Source organism: Camelina sativa, chromosome 6, assembly GCF_030686135.1.
Source record: "Camelina sativa cultivar CO46 ecotype springtype chromosome 6, ASM3068613v1".
Classification (NCBI taxonomy): domain Eukaryota; kingdom Viridiplantae; phylum Streptophyta; class Magnoliopsida; order Brassicales; family Brassicaceae; genus Camelina; species Camelina sativa.
In genome coordinates this window covers 22366677-22387117 of record NC_141885.1, presented here as the reverse complement: position 1 = coordinate 22387117, position 20441 = coordinate 22366677, and the positions used below count along the sequence as shown (strand labels likewise).

The window sequence follows — 20441 nt, the reverse complement described above, 5'->3', positions numbered from 1 at the left end:
ACATATTCTTTATAAAAAATGAAGATTTGATAATTAATTTTTATATATCATAGAATATTTCATATTTTAATATAATACTAATAAATAATCAATTATATATATATATATATATATATATATATATATAATTTTTAAAGCATGTGAATAACCTGCAGTAAAATCAGCTATTTATGAAACTCTACCTCGCAAATTTTTTTTTTTCGAACTGAAACTTTTAGATTTGAACTCATCTTACCTCAAAAAGGTCAAAGAAAGGCTTGCGTAGGTAAAAAAAACTAGGATCATAATGATAAATATCGTTTACAATAGCGTTGAAACCTAGGGAAAAACATGAAAACTAGATAGATTCTCTTGGATAAGATAAATAGAAATATGATCAATGAACATGTTAACTTTAGTGGTGAAGAAAAAACAATCTCCGAAAATTTGTGTATCTCATTTTCACTATTGTTGTGTATTATGTTTTTTTGGTTAACTGATTATACAAGTTAAATGCTAGATTATGTTTTATTATAAGAGGGGTTATTGGTTTTATGATTTTAATGGATTTGGAAATTTAAACAAAAATCATGTGTTATTCAATCATTGATTTTAAAATACTTATTAAAATTATGTGTTATTGGTTATATGATTTACAAATACTTGTTAAAAATTTGTTTTTCGGATTTCAAAATCCACATTATGTTTTAAATGGATTTCAATGGATTTGAAAGTTTAAAATAGAAGGATTCAAATCCAAGCATAAAACATGTTATTTTAAAATCCATGTGTTTTGATTTTTAAAATTTTCAATTCCATATAAATTTAGAAATTACCTCTTCAATAAGAGCCCCTAATAAAATTCCTCACAAAAATTGAGGACAGGTAAATTTGTGTTAATTTTATTTTACAGTAGTTGAAATATCCTTTAACTTTTTCCATTTTATTGGACTTCTAGTATTAGATTTGGTCCACGAAATGATAAAATTACGCCTAATATTTACATCGTTTTTACTCCAAAAAAAAGAAAATGAAAAAGAAACCGTTTTATATCACTCTTTGTTTGGTGATGCTTACATACATGTTGGGTTTTGCTTTTGGATTTATAAAACAAATTTATATTTTAAGCCTTATATTTAAAAGTCCAGAACATTGCTAAGCCCATAAGCCCACTACAGCTTATTCATCTTCAGTGTCGGCCTCCGTTCTCTGAGACCTTCTGAAACAATTCGGAAAACCTCTCCGCCTCCGCCGATTCGACCTCGCATCACCCTATTCAGCATCCCGTTCTCTGCGCTTAGTTCTAGGGGTTTTTCTTACTCTTTTGGTTAAAATATGGGAAGAGCAAAGAAAGCTCAAAAGTTTGCTGTCATGAAGAAACTGATTACCCACAAAGCTTTGAAGCAGTGAGTAAACGATTTCTTCTTCCTTCAAATTTTATTCCCTTTTTTTTTTATAAGAATTTATTAATGATGTTTTGTTTTCTTTCTTCAGTTACAAGGAAGAGGTTCTGAATCCAAACAAGAAGGACCTCACGGAGCTTCCGAGAAACGTGTAAGCTTACATACCCTTTTTTTTGCTTTCGTTGCCAAGTTTTCATTATTTCGGGTTTCTTCAAAGTTTGATTTTGATTTGATTTTTGGATCAGTCCGAGTGTTCCTGCTGGGCTATTCTTTTCTTACAACGCTACTTTGGTTCCTCCTTACCGTGTTTTGGTGGATACTAACTTCATCAACTTCTCTATCCAGAATAAGGTCGGTGTGTACATCTTCTCTTCTCTACCACAGAGCTCTGAGCAGTTTCTTTATTATAATAAAGAACCATCTTTACAGAGTTATTGTCTTTGTGGACCTGACTGGATTCTCATTATGGTTCTTATGGTATCCTTTTTTTGCTCTGGTCGGGTGTATCTATAGATCGATCTTGAGAAGGGAATGAGAGACTGTTTGTACGCAAACTGTGAGTTACTTATACTTTGATTGGTTTATAGGTATGCAAATTTTGTCTCTTTTGTTAACCTTTTATTGTTTCTGGTTTAAAGGCACTCCTTGTATCACGGACTGCGTCATGGCTGAGTTAGAGAAGTTAGGTCAGAAGTATCGTGTAGCTCTAAGGTAACACTTCTTAAAGAAGGGCCTAGTTTCAGTAGTATTTCACCATGGATTTATTTTCGTGGCTTACTTATTGGTTACTGTAATATTTGGTAGGATTGCGAAAGATCCTCGCTTTGAAAGATTACCTTGTGTACACAAAGGGACATATGCTGATGACTGTCTGGTTGACAGAGTTACTCAGGTAATGCTTCGTTCCTGGCTTGTTGAAACTTTGTATATAAGACTCTGCAAGGATGTACGATGTTCTAGTCTCATAGTTCTTTCTATTTTTTGTATGTTTCTGTGATATTCTTTTCTTACAATGTACAGCATAAGTGCTTCATAGTGGCTACATGTGATAGAGACTTGAAGCGAAGGATTCGAAAGGTAAAGATAGTCTATTGTATGAGTACTTTTTTTTATGTCCATGGACTAACTCTTTTGTTTATGTCCATGGATTAACTTCAATTTTTGTTCATTTGCAGATTCCTGGTGTGCCGATCATGTATGTGACACAACGCAAGTACTCAATAGAGAAGTTACCTGAAGCTACACTTGGTGGAGGTATGTTTATTTCGCCTGGGACATCTGAATCTCCGGTACTTTTGGTATTAGTCTATGTGAATTAGCAGTTGTAACCTTTGGCTCGTTTTTTTGATGCAGCTCCAAGACAGTGATAACTGAATAGAGACGTTTATGGATTCCAGGAAGCTCTGAAGCGTGAATTAGTAGTATTGATTTAAGCTATGAGTCCAAAGATTTGGAAACGCTGTGTTGTGTTGTGTTAAGAGATCTTAAGCCATTTTTGTTCTCAGTGTTGGCTTATCTGTTGTTAATTTGATACAAGGTTGATTAACTAACTACTCAATAGAAATCTTTATTATGCTTAAATAAATCGATTACACAGTTTTGTTAACGACAGATCAAAATCATGTCTTGCTGGATTTCGTACGTTGATGTGGTGAACTGGTGATTAAGATAATTACATGAAAATCAACATGGTATCAGTACAAAGAAGCGTGATATAATAAGATTGAAGCTTCCGTCTCAGTACAAAGAGTTGGTGTTTTGATCACGAGACATACCCAGCTTTGAGCACCGAAAATTCATGGTTTCCAAATTTTGGTCGGAACACGTCGCCAAATTTTTAGTGATGATAGTAGTTTCAGTATAGTGATGAAACGAACGTAGTTTTGATATCGTCATTGTCGGTACATGACGATATTCTTTGTTTGCATATCAATTGCATATTTTAAAACATCACAGAAATTTTGAAATGACATGTTAGAAATAATAATGAATGGGGTGAGAGAGGCTCGAACTCTCGACCTCAGGATCACTCAGTAGCTATGAGACCTACGCGCTAGCCAACTCCGCCACCACCCCATTTGCTCTATAGCCCATTTTAAATGTTTATAACTTCGTTGTTTATTCTGTTAGCTATTAATTTCTTTTGTTCGGACTTTGAAACACTACGGTTAGCTTCTCTAAAACGTCTATATACTTTTGTGCATATGGTTGAGAACAAAGACGGTTCAAGAGGCATCCGTGAATATCTCATGATATATCGTATGAAGAACGGAGAAAGGCAACGCAAGTATAGGGAGATGAAGCAGAGCCGGAAGCAGAGCTTTATTCGGTTGAAAAGGAAGCCTTTTAAAATTATATTTCATCAGCTCTGCGGATTCAAAGGATCTTGTAAGGATTAAACATCAAAGGGACAAACTCTATCCGAAGAAGGCGAATCATTTGTTCCTTCCCTCTCATGAACGAGTAGACACTTCAAGTTTGTTATTATAGAATCTTTATCAGGAAAATGAATTTATATAATACGAAATTTCACAGATTATGTCAAACTTATTGAGATCTTACAATGCACAGGTTGTCCTTATGATCTGAAAACAACAGAACAAGTTAACAACAACATGGACATTAGAAAAGGGGAACCTAGTAAAGGATCTTTTTTATTCCTTTATCGTATCTTCAATTCTTAGCTGATCTTTTTGTTTCTTTAGATCTTCAAAGCTCCAATCCCTTCTGATCCCACTGCTCCTGACCAGCTTGGGCTCGTCCAGATCCCCATAGACCACCATCTCCGCACTGTAAAGCCTGCGATGACCCTTATTGACCCGTCTCGGTACGGGCAACGATGATCTGTTCCTTCTCATCTTTTCATATCTTGACGTTGCGAAACTTTCATTCAAGTTTGAATCTTTACGGCTTCCTATGTCTCTGTCCGAGTCTGTTCTTTGGAGGATGTGGCAAGCGAGGCAGTTGAGGCTCATAGTTTCTTTTCTTACGGAAATGAAATCGAAAATAATGAGAGATTTTTCAAAGGGGGAAAAACTCTAAGTGCAGGCTGTGGTATCACAAAGAGAGCTCAAATCCCAAATGACAACCTTTTGGAGATGTTCCTTTTAGGGTTTAGGTTGTTTGATTGACAAGAAAAGTATGAGGCCAAAATGAAAAACCTTTATGAATGGGTTTTGATTGTTTTGTTGTTGAGCAATTAGGGGGTAAAAAGGTGATACTAACTCTTTTTATGCAAATGAAGAAAGAGAGATAAAAAGATCTGTGAGCTTTTTGGGTCAGGGTTGGCAGTTTGCTTATTTTTAGTGTTTGCTCGTTCGGTGGATAAGAAAGGATTTTTTTTTATAGTATACGCTTTGTAAAGGTTTCTATTTTTAAGTCTACTTATTTTGAGGGTTAAAATTCAAGATTACACTTCCAGGCTACCGAAGGAAAAAAAAAGAGCGATTCAAATGCAATTATTCTAAGTACAGAATCAACCTCTTTGTGTTTTGACTTGACTTATCCCTCTCATTCTTTGGTTTTGGCTGTTTGTTTCTAAATGGTAGACCCATATATACTTACAAAGCATGGATAACGATGCATGATGCATATAAAATATGATTATGATATATGCTTGTTTTAGATATTTCTCTTTAAATTATTTGTTTGATTCAAATATCTTTTGGACATACTCAAGCTCCTTGCAGACACGTGATCAAGTTCCCATACCTATGTAAGAAGGTTGATGAGAGAAGAACACCTTAGTGTTTAGGAAATAGTATATTGACTCTCATAATCATAAACTTTAGGTTACATAGAATTATAGAGTACAAGAGTTTCCTAAACTATAATGATTGTAAATATATAAAATATCTAAATAATAAATATAGAATATATTGTTATTAATCTTGTGATCTTCTAGATCTCTCTATATAGCATTGTTCATTAACATTTGTACTATGAAGCCAAAAAACATATAAATGGATGGTCCTATAGTTAGAAGTATCTTATATGATATGTTGTGACGACTTATATCTTTTATAATGATGAGTTATACGTCAAAAGAGAATAATATGAAAGGTCGGGGATGAAGAAAGTGTGCGTGTAAAGAATTTATCAGTTTTTGGGAAGGGGAAGTACATTCCCTGTGGCAACAGTTTAGCTTGCGAGGGGAAGGGCCATCCCTCGACACATCATGTGAACCGGCGAAGCTCTTCAATGATTTCGGGTCGTCAATTTTATAACAGCATCTTTCTATCCAGCAAAATAGGATCTTTAATCATAAGAAATTTATTTTATGATATAATTTAGTTGTATTATTATTGTTATTATTTGATTATTTTTTTTAAATTGCTTTCGAGTCTCTTAAATAAGATACCTGTTTCACTCTTTCTCATCCTTTTCTACTATTTTTTTTTATATTTTTTTAATTATATAAGATGAAAGATACATTCAACTCCAAGGTTCAGGAATATATAGATAGTCTAAGAAATAGTTAAATATATATATATATATATATATCATTTCAAAATAGAATAAAATAATGTTAATGAGAAATTGGTTCTGCCAATATTACTATAAAATATTAAACCATAAATTTTGTTATGTTTATTTTTTTAATTGAGTATATATCATATGAGGACTTTAATTCTTTTTTTAGCTAGGCCCTGCTATTTTTTTCATGAAAGCATCGTACACCGACAACACAAATAGTGACAAAAGCCAATTGGGGGAAAAAGATTGAGCCGCTCGGAAGATCCAAATCCATATCACAGTGTTAACCATTCCTGCTTATTTTTAAATTGGTAATTATCACAGTGTTAACCATTCCAATAAACTCACTTACACATGCATCCTCGTAATTTCTCAGAGAGCCCTCCGAACCTGGCCTAGATAAAACCCTAATATATCTTGGATATCAACATGGTCCGGAGCTGCTCTTGCGTATAGATTCTGAAATCCATCTTCACCGTCGCTTGTTGAACCATAAGATCCTCGACCACCACAATACTCGCATGGTCCACCTCTAGCTCCAAATCCTTCAACGCTTTCATGAATCTTGCCTCTGGATGATTCTGCTTGCTTGATTTGACCTTGATCATGGCATAACATTCAATTATCTTCACTTCGATCTCCATCCCCTCCGTCTCCTTGGATGATGCGACTTTTCGTTTCACTTCCTCGAGCTGGATCTGGATCTCATTTCTCTCATATACAGCTTTTTCTACTTTGGACTTCAGCTCTTTGATGTAAGCGATCGTGTCGCTAAGCAACGACCCTTTGTCCATCTTGGACACTTTGGGAACCACACCACGTAACGCGTAGAACCGCTGGTTCAGTTGTTTACGTCTTTGCCGCTCAGCCTCGACGTGGTCTCGCGGCTCTTCCCTGCCTTTCGACGATTTTTTCCCTCGTTTCTTTAAAAGTTTCTCTGACACCTCGCTAGAGAAACTCTTGTTGGTGGGACTTGAACAACCACTCTCCAGCTTTCTTGACTTAGACAAAACCATGGAGCTTGAGCTTGGAGCTACGTTAACCCGGTCACGGCTCACGCTGTGATGAAAAGTGTTTGAGTTGAAAAGGATTGGGACTTTGTTAATCAGATCTGAGCTCTGTGGGATCAGCTCCCTCGAACCAAGTTCCACGACTCCGTTAGCCAACGGGATACATGCGATGGTCTGCGTTCCGAAATCTCCTCCCGCCTTAGCTCGCTCAATGTCTGACTTGCGTATCTGATCCAACCCGGAAACCCAAACCGGGGTAGACGTGGAGAACGCATGACCCACCAATCCGGATCCTCTTGAAAAGCTCCATGACATTGATTTCAAGAAGAACCACTCTATGTCCTTCACTATCACGTCGTTGTCCTCATGGTTAAGCTCACCTGTCACCTTCTCAGCCGGAGACGACAGCGTTGTCCTCTTATCTTCTTGGCCTTTGTAAACACCATCTCCCCACACGAGTACGGTGTCGCCGAAATTATCTAACAAAGGCTGCCAGTAAATGGCGTAGGCCCAGCCCTTGTGAGTCCCATCCAACACCGCTTGTAATCGCTTCTGGACATTCTCTACCGGCCACATCTCGGGGTTGTCCAAGAAACTCATGAAACCCTCCATGGTTGAGTCTTCGGCGTTATTATACTGAGTCATCGTTTTAAAAGAAAGAGAGTGTTTCGACTGAGAAAACCGGAAGGAATCAGAGGTGAGGTTATATTGTTAGTTATGTATATGTGCGTCATTATTGAAAGGGACTGTGCTAAATTTCATGATTCTAGATAATAATGTTAGGAGAGTAGTCAATTGTTAATATGTATTGATTTGAGTTCAGTTAAATGATCATAAGTATGATTATAAATGTATATATACGAAGTCCCTGAAGTATGGAAGGATTTGTTTGTTAATAATCAAATTATATATGGATAATTTTTGGTCGTTTGAATCATTTGTCGTGCCATACTTAAAAGTTAGTCAACGAAAAGAAGCTTAATTAGTCTCCGCTTGGTAAATAGTTTTTTGAACGTTTTTTTTTTTTTTTTTTTTTTTTTTTGTTTTTTTAAATAGATACCGTTTTCATTAATAAGCAACGGAAACTTTACAAGAGTTGGAGATTACATTAGATAAGAACACATTTCAGAAGTAAAATATTATGGGGCTTGGAAGTGAGTGAACCATAAACATAGGTAATCAGCTTGTGGGGGGGGAGGTAAGAGCTGATCTTCCTGAGTTATTTCGGTCCAACCATAAGAGTCTACGTCGGAGTTAGAGCTGAATATCTCGTTGGAGCTGGGCTTCTGAGCGGAAAGCAGGACCATGGAGTCTAGAGTTTCTCTCTTTCCAGATAGCATAGATCAAAGCATGGAAAACTAGTTTGCAAATTGAAGTAAGTTTCCTATTTGTGGTGGGAGACTTAATCCAATTTACAAAACCATCAAAAGTACTTGGAGGAAGGGGTTGAAATCGTTCATAGAATCTATTCCAAAGATTTAGAGAATAAGGACAAATGAAGAATAGGTGGTTCCGTGATTCTGCACCTGTCTGACATAGGAGGCAAGTTGGTGGAATAGGTAGACTCCAGCGAATCAATCTATCACGTGTAGTGAGCCTATCTTGGACAGTAAGCCAAGCCATGAACGCCATTTTAGGAATGCGTTCTTTGAACCAAATCTGAGTATGCCATGGGACTGAATTACCAGGAGGATGCTGATGCCGCCAAGTTCTAAGCGAAGAGAAAGTGTCAATAGTTTGCTCTGGATCAGTCTTCCACTGGTAAGTATCGTTTCCCAAGCCTTGTTGTGGAGGGTTGTGTCCTTGTACGCAAGCTCGAAGCAAAAGAACAAGTGGGTGTCGACTTCTGGGGAGAGTCCAGCTGTTGTTTCTTGAGGCTTCACACACCCTAGCTTGGTAAGGGATACCCGTGACTCTTGGACCCTAATCCCCGATGACACCCATTAGGGGACCAAGTCCCGTCCAGTTGTCGTGCCAGAAAAGGCTTGTTCTCCTGAGTGAATTTCCAGTTGAACGTTGCACTTGCTGTTATGTTTCCATTCGACCAGGCCATGAAATTTGGATAAACGCACTACATTAAGACATTGCATGCAAGATTACCTAAGCAAATAAACTGTCACATTATTGTAAACTCTTGCAAAATGAAACCAAATTAGAACAGAAGAAACTGTTATAAACTTCGCCGTGTTGCCAAAATATTATAATTAGTTTTAAATAATACTATTATTTTACCAAATGTCACATTATTTTATATAATTTACATAATTTTGCTTGAATACACTAAAGTATTTTGGCGAACATGTGCACATATAAATACTGATCTTAGTTACTAATTTACCACCATAACCGTTCAATTAAATGTGATCTCCTCATATTCAAAAAAAAAAAATGTGATCTCCTCGAAATTATAGACTAGCTAGATACCGAAACAGCCCTAATATATACGATAGAAAAAATGTGTTCGAATACATCCCAAAGCCAGTTTTATTTCAATTATTTAGAATCAAAATCAATAAGGGAATTTCCGGACCCCTCAATTTTTTTTTTCTTTTGGAAATTCATTGAATTAGGAAAAATACTGTTGATAGTCCAATTTTTGGTAGCTACCGGTCAATTATTTTCAAACACTCTCTAACCACAAAATTTAGAGGCATGATAGTGACAACTGCTAAGCTGTGATCACTACTGACTACTCCATTATTTTGTTAACTTATTACAGTTTCTTTGTCAGCGATTCAATACACCATGAAGATAAACAGCACGTGATAATATTCTACTCCAACCAATGAATAATATATAGAGCACATTCTTAACGTGGGGAGCTTTTTGCCTTTTGGCGTATATAACTCTTCGACGACCGGCAACAACTAGACTATAAAGAGAAGAAACATAGAACTTATTATAGAAGACACATCAATATATATAGCGTCATATTTGAATATGAAATACGTAGTAGTCGACGCTAGTGTAAGAGTACAACTAATTCTTACGGTACAACTGTTTTCCTCTTTCTAGAAACATCAATGCTATCCTATAGTACTAATTAATATATTGTTTATTTATAAACCTATAGACAAAATTAAAATGCAAATGGATGGTATTTGTCACCAAAAAGCTGATAGAGAGTGAGTATGTGTTTTTGGCATATGATGGATCATGTAAAATAGTGGTTGTGGAGCGGAATATAGCAGATCCGGCTCTAAAGGGTACTATTCGAGCGTGCATCAGCTGTTTCTTCCTTTGTTCGTCTGAGACTACTTCTTCCCTAATATATATTGTGGACTGAATTGAGTTCAGTTAAAAAAATCACTTCGATATGTTTTTTTGACCCAAACTAAATCTGTGTCTTGTCTAGTACTAAATAATTAGAGCTAAAAGATCATTAACTTTATTTAAATGAAATAAAAAGTAATAATCAAAAACATGTTTGTTTGTTTGTTTCACCATGTTATTTGTTTAAAACATGCCATAACCTTCTAGGATGCGTTTATAATCTTATTCCGTTGTAACATGAGGTTATTAACCTAACAAAATGATTAAAGTTATTAGTTATATATACTTAACTAATGAGACTTACTATCTATGAACATCCAAATACTATGAAAAAGGTTCTATAATCATTTTCAATATTTATCTAACTTCAAAAAGAATTCAGTTTCTTATAAGATATTTTTCACCTTTTTAAATATATACTAGATTACTAGCTAGTACATAAGTATACAGAATTTTTTTTTTTTTGGTTTATTGTTTACTATGATTTTAGAAATAAAACAAAAATAAAGAGCTTTTTTTTGGTTTACCAAAAAACTGGAGGTTTTTTTATATAACATTTAGAAGGACAAAATGGTGCAGTGAAAATATATAAGCTGATTCTTTTCTAATTAACATGATTTATTTGATTTTACCATTTTGCATATTATGATCTAATGAGGCTATCAGCTCATGCTTTTTGAAATCCGTCATATTATTTTCTCTTATTTTTTAGTCAGGCTCGCATTTCATGAGGCGCACGTGAGAAACCAAGTTGGTGCTGCCAGACTCAACGATATTATAAAAGCAGTTTCTGAAAATTCTTATAACCAGCCAAAAAAGTATTGAATATTGATGGTACAAATTTGGTTATCTGAATAACAACTGTTTCCAGACACACTCTTCTTCACCCACACAATTGAATTTATAGGCATTATAGTGACAACTGCTGATAGACGTCGTACAAAAGCTATATGACCACTCATTTATTTTACTAACTTAATTATTACAATATTTTTTTGTCAGCATATATATAACTTGATGATAAATAGTACCTGATGATATATATATTCTCCTATGACACAGATACATAGCATATTTTTAACGTGGGAGATTTATTATAACTTGGCCCCCACTTCTTCGACCGACATCAACTAGTCTAAAATAGTAAACTTTTCCAGACAAAGATTTATAAATTAGAAACATGGAACTGTTTTTTTTAGCTTTATACAACTAAAAATTTAGTGCAACAATGTCAAAAATAGAAATAAAAGGACACTGCAACCTATCTTAAGTAGATGTTTGTTCGCCTTTTTATAGAAACATCAAAATAGAGTTATATATTTCTAAAAACTTAGTAGTTGACCATTAGCTTTGCCCTCTGTGTTGGTCGTTGGTTAGGACGTTGGTTTTTTTTTTGTTTTTAATCTGTATTCTCCCTACCTGAATGGCTTTGTTGGTGGTCTGTTTCTATATTTCTTTTGAGTTTTGGTGTAAAGTCGGATGCATCATAAACGTCGAAAAAGCACTCCACATATTTTTATTTGATGACAATTTTTACAAAACATAATCTCAATTATACAAAATATTGATAAACAAAAACATTGTTTCCCTAGTATGATGAATAGAATAATTGATTTGGAAATGGAAATTAGTGTATAAGCAAAAAAAATGAATAGATTGATCTTTCAGACCCATAGGCTGCCGAGCTTCTTTTTTGTCTCCTCTGCCATGTTCTTCAATGATGATATGTCTTGTTGGGCCTAACATATCCATAAAACGACGGCGTCTTGATGATAACAAACAAAGGAAGTGTATGGTTCTTTTTTTTTTTTGCATATGAAAGAGCATGGTCAGTAAAAGAAATGATACCTGGAGAGAGAGGCGGTTGAGAAGATCACCGGCGGTGAGATCTAGAGGGAAATCTCCATCATCGTCTCCAAAAAGATCAGCACTAGAGATTGCGGATGAACCCTGTTTTTAAATAGTGATGAGTGTTTCTTTAAAACCCAATAGAGACACATCATCAAGTTAAGGCAAATAAATGAAGGTTAACTATGAGGAAACGTACTGAGAACTTCTTTAATGTACTTTTGGCCTCAAGGTCGGCCGAGTTGTTGTCATTTCCAAAGTACTGAGCAGATGAGATTGATTTGGCGTTTGTGAATTTCTTCCTGGCCTCATCTGTTTCTTGTATCTGGTAGAGATGCTAGAGAAGGTGAGTACAAAAAAGTACCTGCGCTTAAAGTCTTTAATCAAGAATAATGACATAAGAGGGAAAAGGATGAGCTTATTACTTGCACTTTTGAGGAACTTCTGATGGGTTTCTTCTGAAAGCCGCCTCCGTTCATCTCCAACTCCTCCTCGAAGAAGCCTGTTGATTTTGGTGGAGCTACATGACTAACCACTTGAGGGCTCATGTAGTCTTCTCTGTTTTGTACGTTGTCCACATAATCAAAGCGAGAAGCAAACGATGACCTAGCTGATTTGGCTGAAACTGGGGAAGTCACTGTTGGTATGACAACAGATTCCTCTGGTTTTTGATCATAGAGAGTCTCGCTAGACTGCACATTCTCAAAAAAATTAGAATGAAACATTTCTCAACAAGTTGTACGTATAAAGAGGAGAGAGCATTATTGAAACCTTGGTAGTTAGCTTCCGGGCACCAAGTCCTCCAGTTTTGCCTGTTCTCTTCGCACCAAGAGGTTTCTTAACGCTGCGAGAAACTCTTGGTGAGACGGGAACAACTTCAGGCTTATCTTGCTCCCTAGGAGGTTCAGTGGTCTTGATGCTGGAGAGCCCATTAGGCACTTGTGTTGATTGAGCAGAAACAGGAGGAGATGAAGGCAAATCTAATTCCTCCTCGGCCTTGCTTTTAGCAACTTCTTTAGCAAGAATCTGTTTATACAACTCAGCAGGTCTGGAAGTATACTTAGCCTCGGTTTTACCTCCTTGGCTCCATCCGTACTGCTTGAAAAAGACTTGTGCCCTGCAGTTTCCTCCATACACCATCATCTTCAACTGATCAGGGCTCCACGAGTCTAGATTTGTAGACCTAAACAAATAATGAAGATCAACCATGATGATAAATTGTTCATACCTCTACTTAATTTGACCAAAAGCCTTATGAAAGTGGCTGCTAATAGAAAATTCTCTAAACCCTAGATCACAACGAAATGTAATGTTGCATCTGAACAAACATAAAAGCCATTCAAATGAAACCTGATGAAGCTGATGTGGACGCCAAGACTACGATGAACAGCTGAGCAATCGATGCAGAGAAAGATCCCGTAAGTAACGGAAGCCCATGTTGGGTTCTTCGCATTGCAATCAAAACAAATCTGCCAAAAACCACCAACATCAACAAAAAAATCTCAGATCTGATCGTTAAACTTCCAAATCTTAATCGGATCTTACCTTATTGTCTGATTTCGCTTTGAGCTTCTTAAAAACAGAGATCTTATCATTCAGATTCTCGGACGACGCCATTGTAGGGAGAAAACAAAAATTTTCTCCTGAAAAAAATCTAAAGATGTGACAATTTTGGATCGAGGGGAGGTGACAAAAAAAAAACAATGGAAAGAGATTAAAAAAATCGAAAAGAACGCAAGAGATCGAGGGGTTTATAAACGAGATTGCGTAAGATCCAGCCGTAAGGTGAGAGGTTGGTACGTGAATTGACCATTTCATCCTTTTTTACTATCTCGCGCGTTTTGGTTTGTAACGGTAACGAGAGGTAGTTGGTTAATCCCCCAACCAACCAATTTTGCATTTATTTTTTACCCCAACTATGAGAGGTAATTAACCCTTAATCATCTGTTATTATTACCCTTACTTCTATTATTGTTTATTACCCTTACATATTTAAATGATTAATTTCATGTAATTTGGCAATCATATTTATAAAAATATCATAGAGATAAAAAAAACCTGCTTTAAACAAAGAAAGTTATTTTCGTAAAATGATTACAGTTAAGACAAAAAAAACACAGTCATGAGTTCAAAAATTAATTAACATTTCTGATCTAGCGAGGATTTACAACTTTGGTTACTCAAAACTAATTTTCTTAAAGCTAACTCATAAGATCCTGATTATACCTCTATTAATCAAAATCAAAATTAGGATTTAGGAGAACCTCAACGCATGATGAGTTAGTAACATAAATTAAAAAGTTTATGTTCAAGAGACCAAAAGATTAAGATTGTATGGTTGAGACTAATGTACTAGCTCTATTGAAAATGCTTAAATTGGTATCTCTACTTACTTAAAATTAATATGATTTTAGTCATTTCTATATTCTTATTATTTATTTATTTATTTTTTGAAAAGGAAGAAAACCGAAAATATATATGTAGGATGATTGGAATATATTATATTGGGTGATTAAATTTTTTTTTTTTTTTTTTTGACAAACTTTGGGTGATTAATTTAAGAAGGCAAAAAGTAAGGTTTGAGGGATTTATCTTGACAAATCGAGGTGGAGATGGAAGCACAAGAGTGGTGAATGGTGATGGTGATGATGACAATGAAGAGAAGGTGCAACCGTGTGGGTATGTCTGTCGCCACTCTTTGTCGGTTCTGTTCTCTATCTCCTTAACACTTCTTCACGTTTCCCTATTACTCATCCTTTCTGCTTACAAGAATACAACAAAAAATATATCTTTTAAAAATGGACAAGGCTTCTTCGCTCACGTGTTTGGTAGGAGCTTCCGTGCACATGTAACCATGTTACTTCTTCGGTTCGTCCTTGTTTTCTATTAGAACTGTACATATTTTAAAAAGCCATCAACCTTTCTTCTTCTCGATAATTGAGATTTTGTACTTTGCAGTTTAAAACATCTATCAAGTAGTATGTGTTTTTTTTTTTTTAATATATATGTTTTTTCTTAACTCTGTGAAGAGATTTTGTCTTGCTTGGTTTCGGAAAGGATTATATTTGTTAGTTTTGTAACAATTTGTTAAAATATATTATAAACAGAAAAGATATCAGGAAATTGCTCTCTCATAATTCGCTAATTTAGATTAATCAGGCTGAACCTTCGTTACAAAGAGCATGATGCTAAATCAGTAGCCAGCAAAAACAATAAACTTGGGCATATGATATTAAAAAATCAATTCCGTTCAACCTTTTTACGTAAATTAATGATATATAACCTCAATTAATTAGTAGGAAACAATATTGTGAATTCTTGAGAAACCCATCGTTAAATGAAAATGACCTAAACTGCTAAACATCAACCAATTCATCAAGCATATCCATATTTTCATGTAACATCTAACATTTTCATGATGAAAAGATATACAAATCAACGTTTACGTAAAAGAAAAAAACATTTAAAAAAAAAACACACATACTAAAAAAAAGAAAGAACTTTAATATTCAACCTCTGTACAAAGGAGATCGTTGTTGAAAAATAATCTTTGATTGCCTGAAAACATTAATCGGACTTGGAAAGTACCAACCATTCCCTTTGCTCGTCACCGGCGCCGGAGATAATAGCACCTCTCCGGCGTCGGATTTAGACTTCTTCATGACCGTGGTAGCAGTCTTCGTTTTCGTTTCTCCCTTCTTGTTTCCTCTGAACAGTCTCCATAGCCAACGTCCACGACTAGGTTTGACATCCGACCCGGTTTCCGAATCCGGTTCCGGTTTAGCAGACCATAAATACGGAACCGCGATCGATGTCGATCTCCGAAACGCCGGTTCGCATTCGATCAAGTTAGCAACGCGGCCAACCGTACCGATACCGGCGAACGGAACGTCACCGCATCCACCGGCGGAGGAGACGGAGGCGCGTGGAGCACAAGAGCAGGGGAGATCGTGGGCACAGTCAGGGCATAGAGATGAGAGGCGATCGTGGAGGCAGTAAGGACAAACGCCGCCAACGCAGACGAAACCGCGTTCGGACAGGTCGTGTCTTGAACATTTCTGCCAAACGCTGCCTCCTCCACCTCCTTCATCGAAGCACAACCGCACTTGAGTTTTGTCGCGTTTTGATTCGCTTTCTCGCATTTTTCCGAATCTCTGTTGCTTGCTGTGAAGGAGAGAGAGAGAGAGAGAGAGATAGAAAAAGGTTTTAACTTTTTGTAATTTTGATTAGATAAAGCCACTAGTAAGCCCCACTCATCTTAAGTCTTAACCATAACCCTTGGTTAGTGTAACTAACTACAGCTTCTTAACTCATCAGCTCCGGATTATATGCCTTGATTCTCGATCCGTTGCGTTTTGTAGATTACGTGGGAGGTAATTTAGTTAAAAATTTGTATTTACTTTTATTTGTGTGTAAATAAAAAGAACATTCAAAATTTTTATGTAATCTACACTAATAGAATTATATATTATTAAACTCCTAATAATTTATAAATGAAAACTTTATCAATCTTAAATAATCAAACTAATGATTTGCTAGAGCTTACAGATTCATTATTTGTCCTTGTTTGTTACAACCACTTTTTGACTAGCTTTTTGCGAAAGAACCATATACTTTTTCCGCAGACGCTAAATAATGAGAGTCAAGTCATACTGATATCGAATATGATACAACTCAGTTACAACTTCCAACATGAATCAGTGAAATAGAGGAACAAGTTTTTTTGCCAGGTCATGAAACAGAGACGACGTTTGAAAAAATACACGTACATAGTATGATATAACACAAAGAGTCATCCTTTTACAAACGCATGAGCTAAAAAAAAGATGGTGTTCATTCTGGGATTTTAACGAAATGGGAATTTGATTCCTTTGACTACTCAATGCGCAGCAGCCAAGAGCCATGTGAATAGAAACTGGTTAAGTACTCAGATGAGGCGTTTCATCTACTACAACATGGACTTAGGGGAGGGATGACCAAGAAGTGTATGGGACAAAAAAATTTACCAGTATTTTAAATGGGGTGAAAGCGAGATATTTTTTTCCTTTCAGTAATGGTTCCAGAGCAAACGTCTGTTCATCGCTGGTGGAGCTAGGCCCGGTATGTCACGGATGTCTTTGTTGTTTGGGTTCACAATCTATACAACAGAGAAAAAGAAGTTACATGTGGGCACAATACAAGCGTTTGAAAGGACATAGTGCAGATGAATTCAGAAAGAGAGATCAAATAAACAATCACAGGAGACAATTTAAGCAATTCGTAATTGAATAACCAGAGAAAGAAAAATTGTGGGTATGTGTGCGTTTTATACGTTCTTCGATTAACATGGTTTCCAGAAAAGTCTAAAACCTCTACCTCATGATATCCATGAAAAAGATGAACAGAGTAATCTATTCAACTCAAACAAGAATCCGAATGTGTGTGCACATTTAAAAAAGAAAGGAGTTGAGAGGTACCTTGACGATAATGATTGCTATGACGCCAATGACGATAAGGAAAAGAAATGCCATAATACATTTGTCAGTGGCAACCTGAGAGAGGAAGGGCATAAAGTAGTAAAAGGGACAAGAAGGAGGTGGGGATAACTAGGAATGATATAAAGAAGAAATAAGAAGATTTCCGAGACTAACCTGCCTACCAATTTCCTTGACAAGCTTGGAGGCTTTCTTGAGTGAGAAATGAATAGAATCGAGCTCATTGACAACTCTACTCATTTGCTCAGTCTGAAAATGGAAAAGGTAAACTATCTTAATTCTCAGAATGTACACACCATCTTGAAAAAGAAAAGAAAAAGATATTCAGAAGCTAACTACAAACCTGAGCCTTAAGAGCTGCTGAAGTATCTGTTCCCACATTTATAGTCTCTTGAACAATCTGTCGCAAAGCCACAGAAAATGCAGTGAGGTTTTGCTTTTGTGAAGATGGGAAAATGGACAAAAGTTATCAGATTGTTGGCACATCACAGCCTTATGAAACATTATTAGACTGAAATTTCTGAAGGCAATGATATTTATATGTTGAAAGAATCTGAAAAAGGACCTTTTTCCCCCTTTCAATAGCTTGATCTGTGTCATCCATCATTGAGTTTCCTTTATCCATAAGCTCTTGATTGGACATGTCTGAGAGTGAATTAAGTTTCCAGTAAATACTCTATAGGTAGGTGTAATCAAAGATCTTAAAAATGTGCAATAAATATATCTCATAGTTGGTAGGTTGCAAAATAACGAGATTTAAAAGGCTTACTTGAAGCAAGTAAGACATTCTCTTCCATGTGTTCTTCACCGGGTCCATCGAAAAGATCTACTCGCTTGTTATTGCTTGCTAGGTTAGATGAGTATCTGTACAACCCATCCTCATTAATATCATCAAATCACCATTATTAACACAAATAAAAATCAATGTACTTGTAGACTTGTAGACAATATTATAAACATCACTCACTTCTTCTTAAGAGCAACATATGAATTCAGTTCTTTGACCTGTATAAGAAGACAAAACAATAGAAAACATTAAACAGACCTCACCAAATGTCAAATAAAAAAAAACAGGTGAAAAAGAAGAAGTGCATAATATATACCATAGATTGTCGTCGATCGTTAAGCATACGGTTAGTGTTGGCATCATTTCCACTTTCCAAGCTTTTAACTTCCTTATCGAAATCTTTAATAAGGCTGCAAAGAAGAAGAAGGTATCATCATCATCATTATCATTATCATTGTCATCATCATTAGATAATAAAAACCAGATTCAATAAGAGAAGAAGAAGGAGATCAATGTAATAACCTTTTACAGTCACGCATTTTGTCAGTGAGTTCTTCGAGCTGCCTACTTTGCCTGCTAGCATCTTTGATCTTCTCCAGCTTCTGGAATCCATTTCTGGTGATAACAACCAAATATCAAAACATTTACACATAAACACGAAAAAATCCCCAAAAGACAAAAAGGAAGAAGAAGAGAGAGAGAGGGTTGGGTTGATTCTCACGATAAAGCACGGAAAATGTCATTGATTTGTCCTTCGATCTCAGCCAGCTCTTCGCTAACCGCAGAGATTGGATCCATCTCTATAAAAATTCCAAATGCCCTCTTTTATCAGATCTATGTCGACCCCACGGAATCAACTCGCCGAGATTTAGATCCGTATGGATCTGGAAAATCGAATCACTTAGCTCGTCGTGAGACCTCCAACAAAAAAAAAAAAATCGAAATCGCGATGTCAAGGTCACCGAACAACACGAAAAGCGTAAATCGTGATAACCAAACCCGTGTGGGGATGGATTTTTTTTGTTCTTCAGATCTACGACACCAATGTGGATGTTTTCAAAATCGATAACGAAGAGAGACACAAAATCAAAATCTCCGAGCACAAAGCTCTCTCCCTCCCCTACACGTAGTTTTTTTTATTTTTTTATTTTGTTCTTGTGGGATCGATTTCTAAAAGCTATTTTTTAGCCATTTTGATTTGGGCTCGAAGGGACGAAAAGTGAGACAGATTTTGAAAAAACCTGCGATTACCGTATAAAATATCAGTGGGACCCGCCACGACGTCGTAGTCAGTAGAGAGAAATCGTATTAATCTGGGACGTCAGATTGGTCACCTCTCCATATCCAACGGTCAACACTCTTACATTAGCTTAATTAAAAAACCCGAATCCAACTTAAATTGGTGTGGGTTAAAACCATGATCCGGTAGGTTACATTTCATCAGCCGCCGCTTCTTCTAGTCGATCTCTCGAGCCACCGGTTATCAGTGGTACGATCTTTCAGATAACTCTCTGATGTTTTCATGTTTATAAAATGAGCAAATTATCGACAATGATAACGTAATTGGATTCCATGTAACTAACGTAATTGCTTTTAGTTCATCCTTCTCCTCAAAATAATTCTTCCTTTCTTCACGGCGAGTTGTGAGCACTAATGTATCTATTTTTTGGTTTCAGACCAAGAGGACGAGCAAGGCTGGAATTGTCCGCAAATATGGTCTGTGCCCATAACTTCGTGTTACAAATCATTGCATCATCTTTTGCTTGCAGTTGCAGCCATTTTAATACATTGTTTCTGTGTTGGTTTGTTTTTGAACATTGTTGAAAAGGAACCAGATATGGTGCAAGTCTTAGGAAGCAAATCAAGAAGATGGAAGTGAGTCAGCACAGCAGATACTTCTGCGAGTTCTGTGGCAAGTATGCTGTTAAGAGGAAGGCTGTTGGAATCTGGGGATGTAAGGACTCTGGCAAAGTTAACGCTGGTGGTGCCCTACACTATGAATACCGCCAGTGCTGTCACTGTTAGGAGTACCATCAGGAGGCTCAGAGAGCAAACTGAGAGCTAGACTTCTATCTAACTCTTCATACACATTTTTCAATACCAGATTCAACATTTATCCATCTTTTTGTTATAAGGTTGATGATAGACCAGATTTCTGATTATTTAATGAAGTTGGGGATTTTGGCTACAT

General features: G+C 36.1%; 5 protein-coding genes and 2 pseudogenes across 8 annotated transcripts; 2 read left to right on the top strand and 5 right to left on the bottom strand.

The window, feature by feature from the left end:
* Nucleotides 1–320: 320 nt before the first annotated feature.
* LOC104792276 (uncharacterized) lies at nucleotides 321–2967 on the top strand. The gene is made up of 9 exons (XM_010518393.3): nucleotides 321–1385; nucleotides 1474–1533; nucleotides 1628–1733; nucleotides 1896–1938; nucleotides 2021–2093; nucleotides 2187–2274; nucleotides 2403–2459; nucleotides 2558–2636; nucleotides 2736–2967. Exons 1-9 carry the CDS (start codon nucleotides 1315–1317, stop codon nucleotides 2747–2749), a joined length of 591 nt encoding a protein of 196 aa, XP_010516695.1. The 5' UTR covers nucleotides 321–1314; the 3' UTR covers nucleotides 2750–2967.
* Nucleotides 2968–3876: 909 nt separating this feature from the next.
* LOC104792275 (uncharacterized) lies at nucleotides 3877–4671 on the bottom strand. The gene has a single exon (XM_010518392.2). It carries the CDS (start codon nucleotides 4355–4357, stop codon nucleotides 4037–4039), a length of 321 nt encoding a protein of 106 aa, XP_010516694.1. The 5' UTR covers nucleotides 4358–4671; the 3' UTR covers nucleotides 3877–4036.
* A 1403-nt stretch (nucleotides 4672–6074) lies between these two features.
* LOC104699245 (transcription factor MYC2 pseudogene) lies at nucleotides 6075–7732 on the bottom strand (annotated as a pseudogene). The gene has a single exon (XR_015559606.1). The product of XR_015559606.1 is annotated as a transcription factor MYC2 pseudogene (transcript).
* Nucleotides 7733–11630: 3898 nt separating this feature from the next.
* Nucleotides 11631–13800, bottom strand: LOC109133505 (ADP-ribosylation factor GTPase-activating protein AGD10). The gene is made up of 7 exons (XM_019246921.2): nucleotides 13535–13800; nucleotides 13340–13458; nucleotides 12761–13172; nucleotides 12415–12681; nucleotides 12189–12314; nucleotides 11990–12091; nucleotides 11631–11880 (listed from the first exon to the last, which is right to left on the bottom strand). The coding sequence occupies exons 1-7, from the start codon at nucleotides 13604–13606 to the stop codon at nucleotides 11806–11808; spliced, it is 1173 nt and encodes a 390-aa protein (XP_019102466.1). The 5' UTR covers nucleotides 13607–13800; the 3' UTR covers nucleotides 11631–11805.
* A 1579-nt stretch (nucleotides 13801–15379) lies between these two features.
* Nucleotides 15380–16329, bottom strand: LOC104792273 (uncharacterized). Its single transcript, XM_010518389.3, has one exon. The coding sequence runs from the start codon at nucleotides 16129–16131 to the stop codon at nucleotides 15499–15501; it is 633 nt and encodes a 210-aa protein (XP_010516691.1). The 5' UTR covers nucleotides 16132–16329; the 3' UTR covers nucleotides 15380–15498.
* Nucleotides 16330–16625: 296 nt separating this feature from the next.
* On the bottom strand, nucleotides 16626–19622 carry LOC104792272 (putative plant SNARE 11). 2 transcript variants are annotated; one of them, XM_010518388.3, is made up of 11 exons: nucleotides 18972–19476; nucleotides 18773–18865; nucleotides 18567–18660; nucleotides 18431–18468; nucleotides 18233–18327; nucleotides 18029–18108; nucleotides 17807–17863; nucleotides 17620–17712; nucleotides 17446–17520; nucleotides 16996–17126; nucleotides 16626–16864 (listed from the first exon to the last, which is right to left on the bottom strand). In XM_010518388.3, exons 1-10 carry the CDS (start codon nucleotides 19046–19048, stop codon nucleotides 17037–17039), a joined length of 792 nt encoding a protein of 263 aa, XP_010516690.1. In that variant the 5' UTR covers nucleotides 19049–19476; the 3' UTR covers nucleotides 16626–16864; nucleotides 16996–17036. The 2 variants fall into 2 exon arrangements, with proteins under 2 accessions (XP_010516690.1, XP_010516689.1); XM_010518387.3 differs by having other exon boundaries at nucleotides 16626–17126; nucleotides 18972–19622.
* LOC104699244 (large ribosomal subunit protein eL43z-like) lies at nucleotides 19200–20438 on the top strand (annotated as a pseudogene). Its single transcript, XR_015560450.1, has 4 exons — nucleotides 19200–19229; nucleotides 19680–19739; nucleotides 19927–19966; nucleotides 20079–20438. The product of XR_015560450.1 is annotated as a large ribosomal subunit protein eL43z-like (transcript).
* The last annotated feature ends 3 nt before the right edge of the window (nucleotides 20439–20441 follow it).

Excerpts from the sequence above, each read along its gene's own strand:
- LOC104792276 (XM_010518393.3), top strand. The coding sequence starts at position 1,315 with ATGGGAAGAGCAAAGAAAGCTCAAAAGTTTGCTGTCATGAAGAAACTG. Across the intron at positions 1,534-1,627 it reads ACGGAGCTTCCGAGAAACGT|TCCGAGTGTTCCTGCTGGGC; the intron begins GTAAGCTTACAT and ends TTTTTGGATCAG. Across the intron at positions 2,094-2,186 it reads AAGTATCGTGTAGCTCTAAG|GATTGCGAAAGATCCTCGCT; the intron begins GTAACACTTCTT and ends AATATTTGGTAG.
- LOC104792275 (XM_010518392.2), bottom strand. The coding sequence starts at position 4,357 with ATGAGCCTCAACTGCCTCGCTTGCCACATCCTCCAAAGAACAGACTCG.
- LOC109133505 (XM_019246921.2), bottom strand. The coding sequence starts at position 13,606 with ATGGCGTCGTCCGAGAATCTGAATGATAAGATCTCTGTTTTTAAGAAG. Across the intron at positions 13,459-13,534 it reads AAGCGAAATCAGACAATAAG|ATTTGTTTTGATTGCAATGC; the intron begins GTAAGATCCGAT and ends GGTTTTTGGCAG. Across the intron at positions 12,682-12,760 it reads CCCGGAAGCTAACTACCAAG|TCTAGCGAGACTCTCTATGA; the intron begins GTTTCAATAATG and ends GAGAATGTGCAG.
- LOC104792273 (XM_010518389.3), bottom strand. The coding sequence starts at position 16,131 with ATGCGAGAAAGCGAATCAAAACGCGACAAAACTCAAGTGCGGTTGTGC.
- LOC104792272 (XM_010518387.3), bottom strand. The coding sequence starts at position 19,048 with ATGGATCCAATCTCTGCGGTTAGCGAAGAGCTGGCTGAGATCGAAGGA. Across the intron at positions 18,328-18,430 it reads TATGTTGCTCTTAAGAAGAA|ATACTCATCTAACCTAGCAA; the intron begins GTGAGTGATGTT and ends TGGGTTGTACAG. Across the intron at positions 17,864-18,028 it reads CTATTGAAAGGGGGAAAAAG|ATTGTTCAAGAGACTATAAA; the intron begins GTCCTTTTTCAG and ends GCTTTGCGACAG.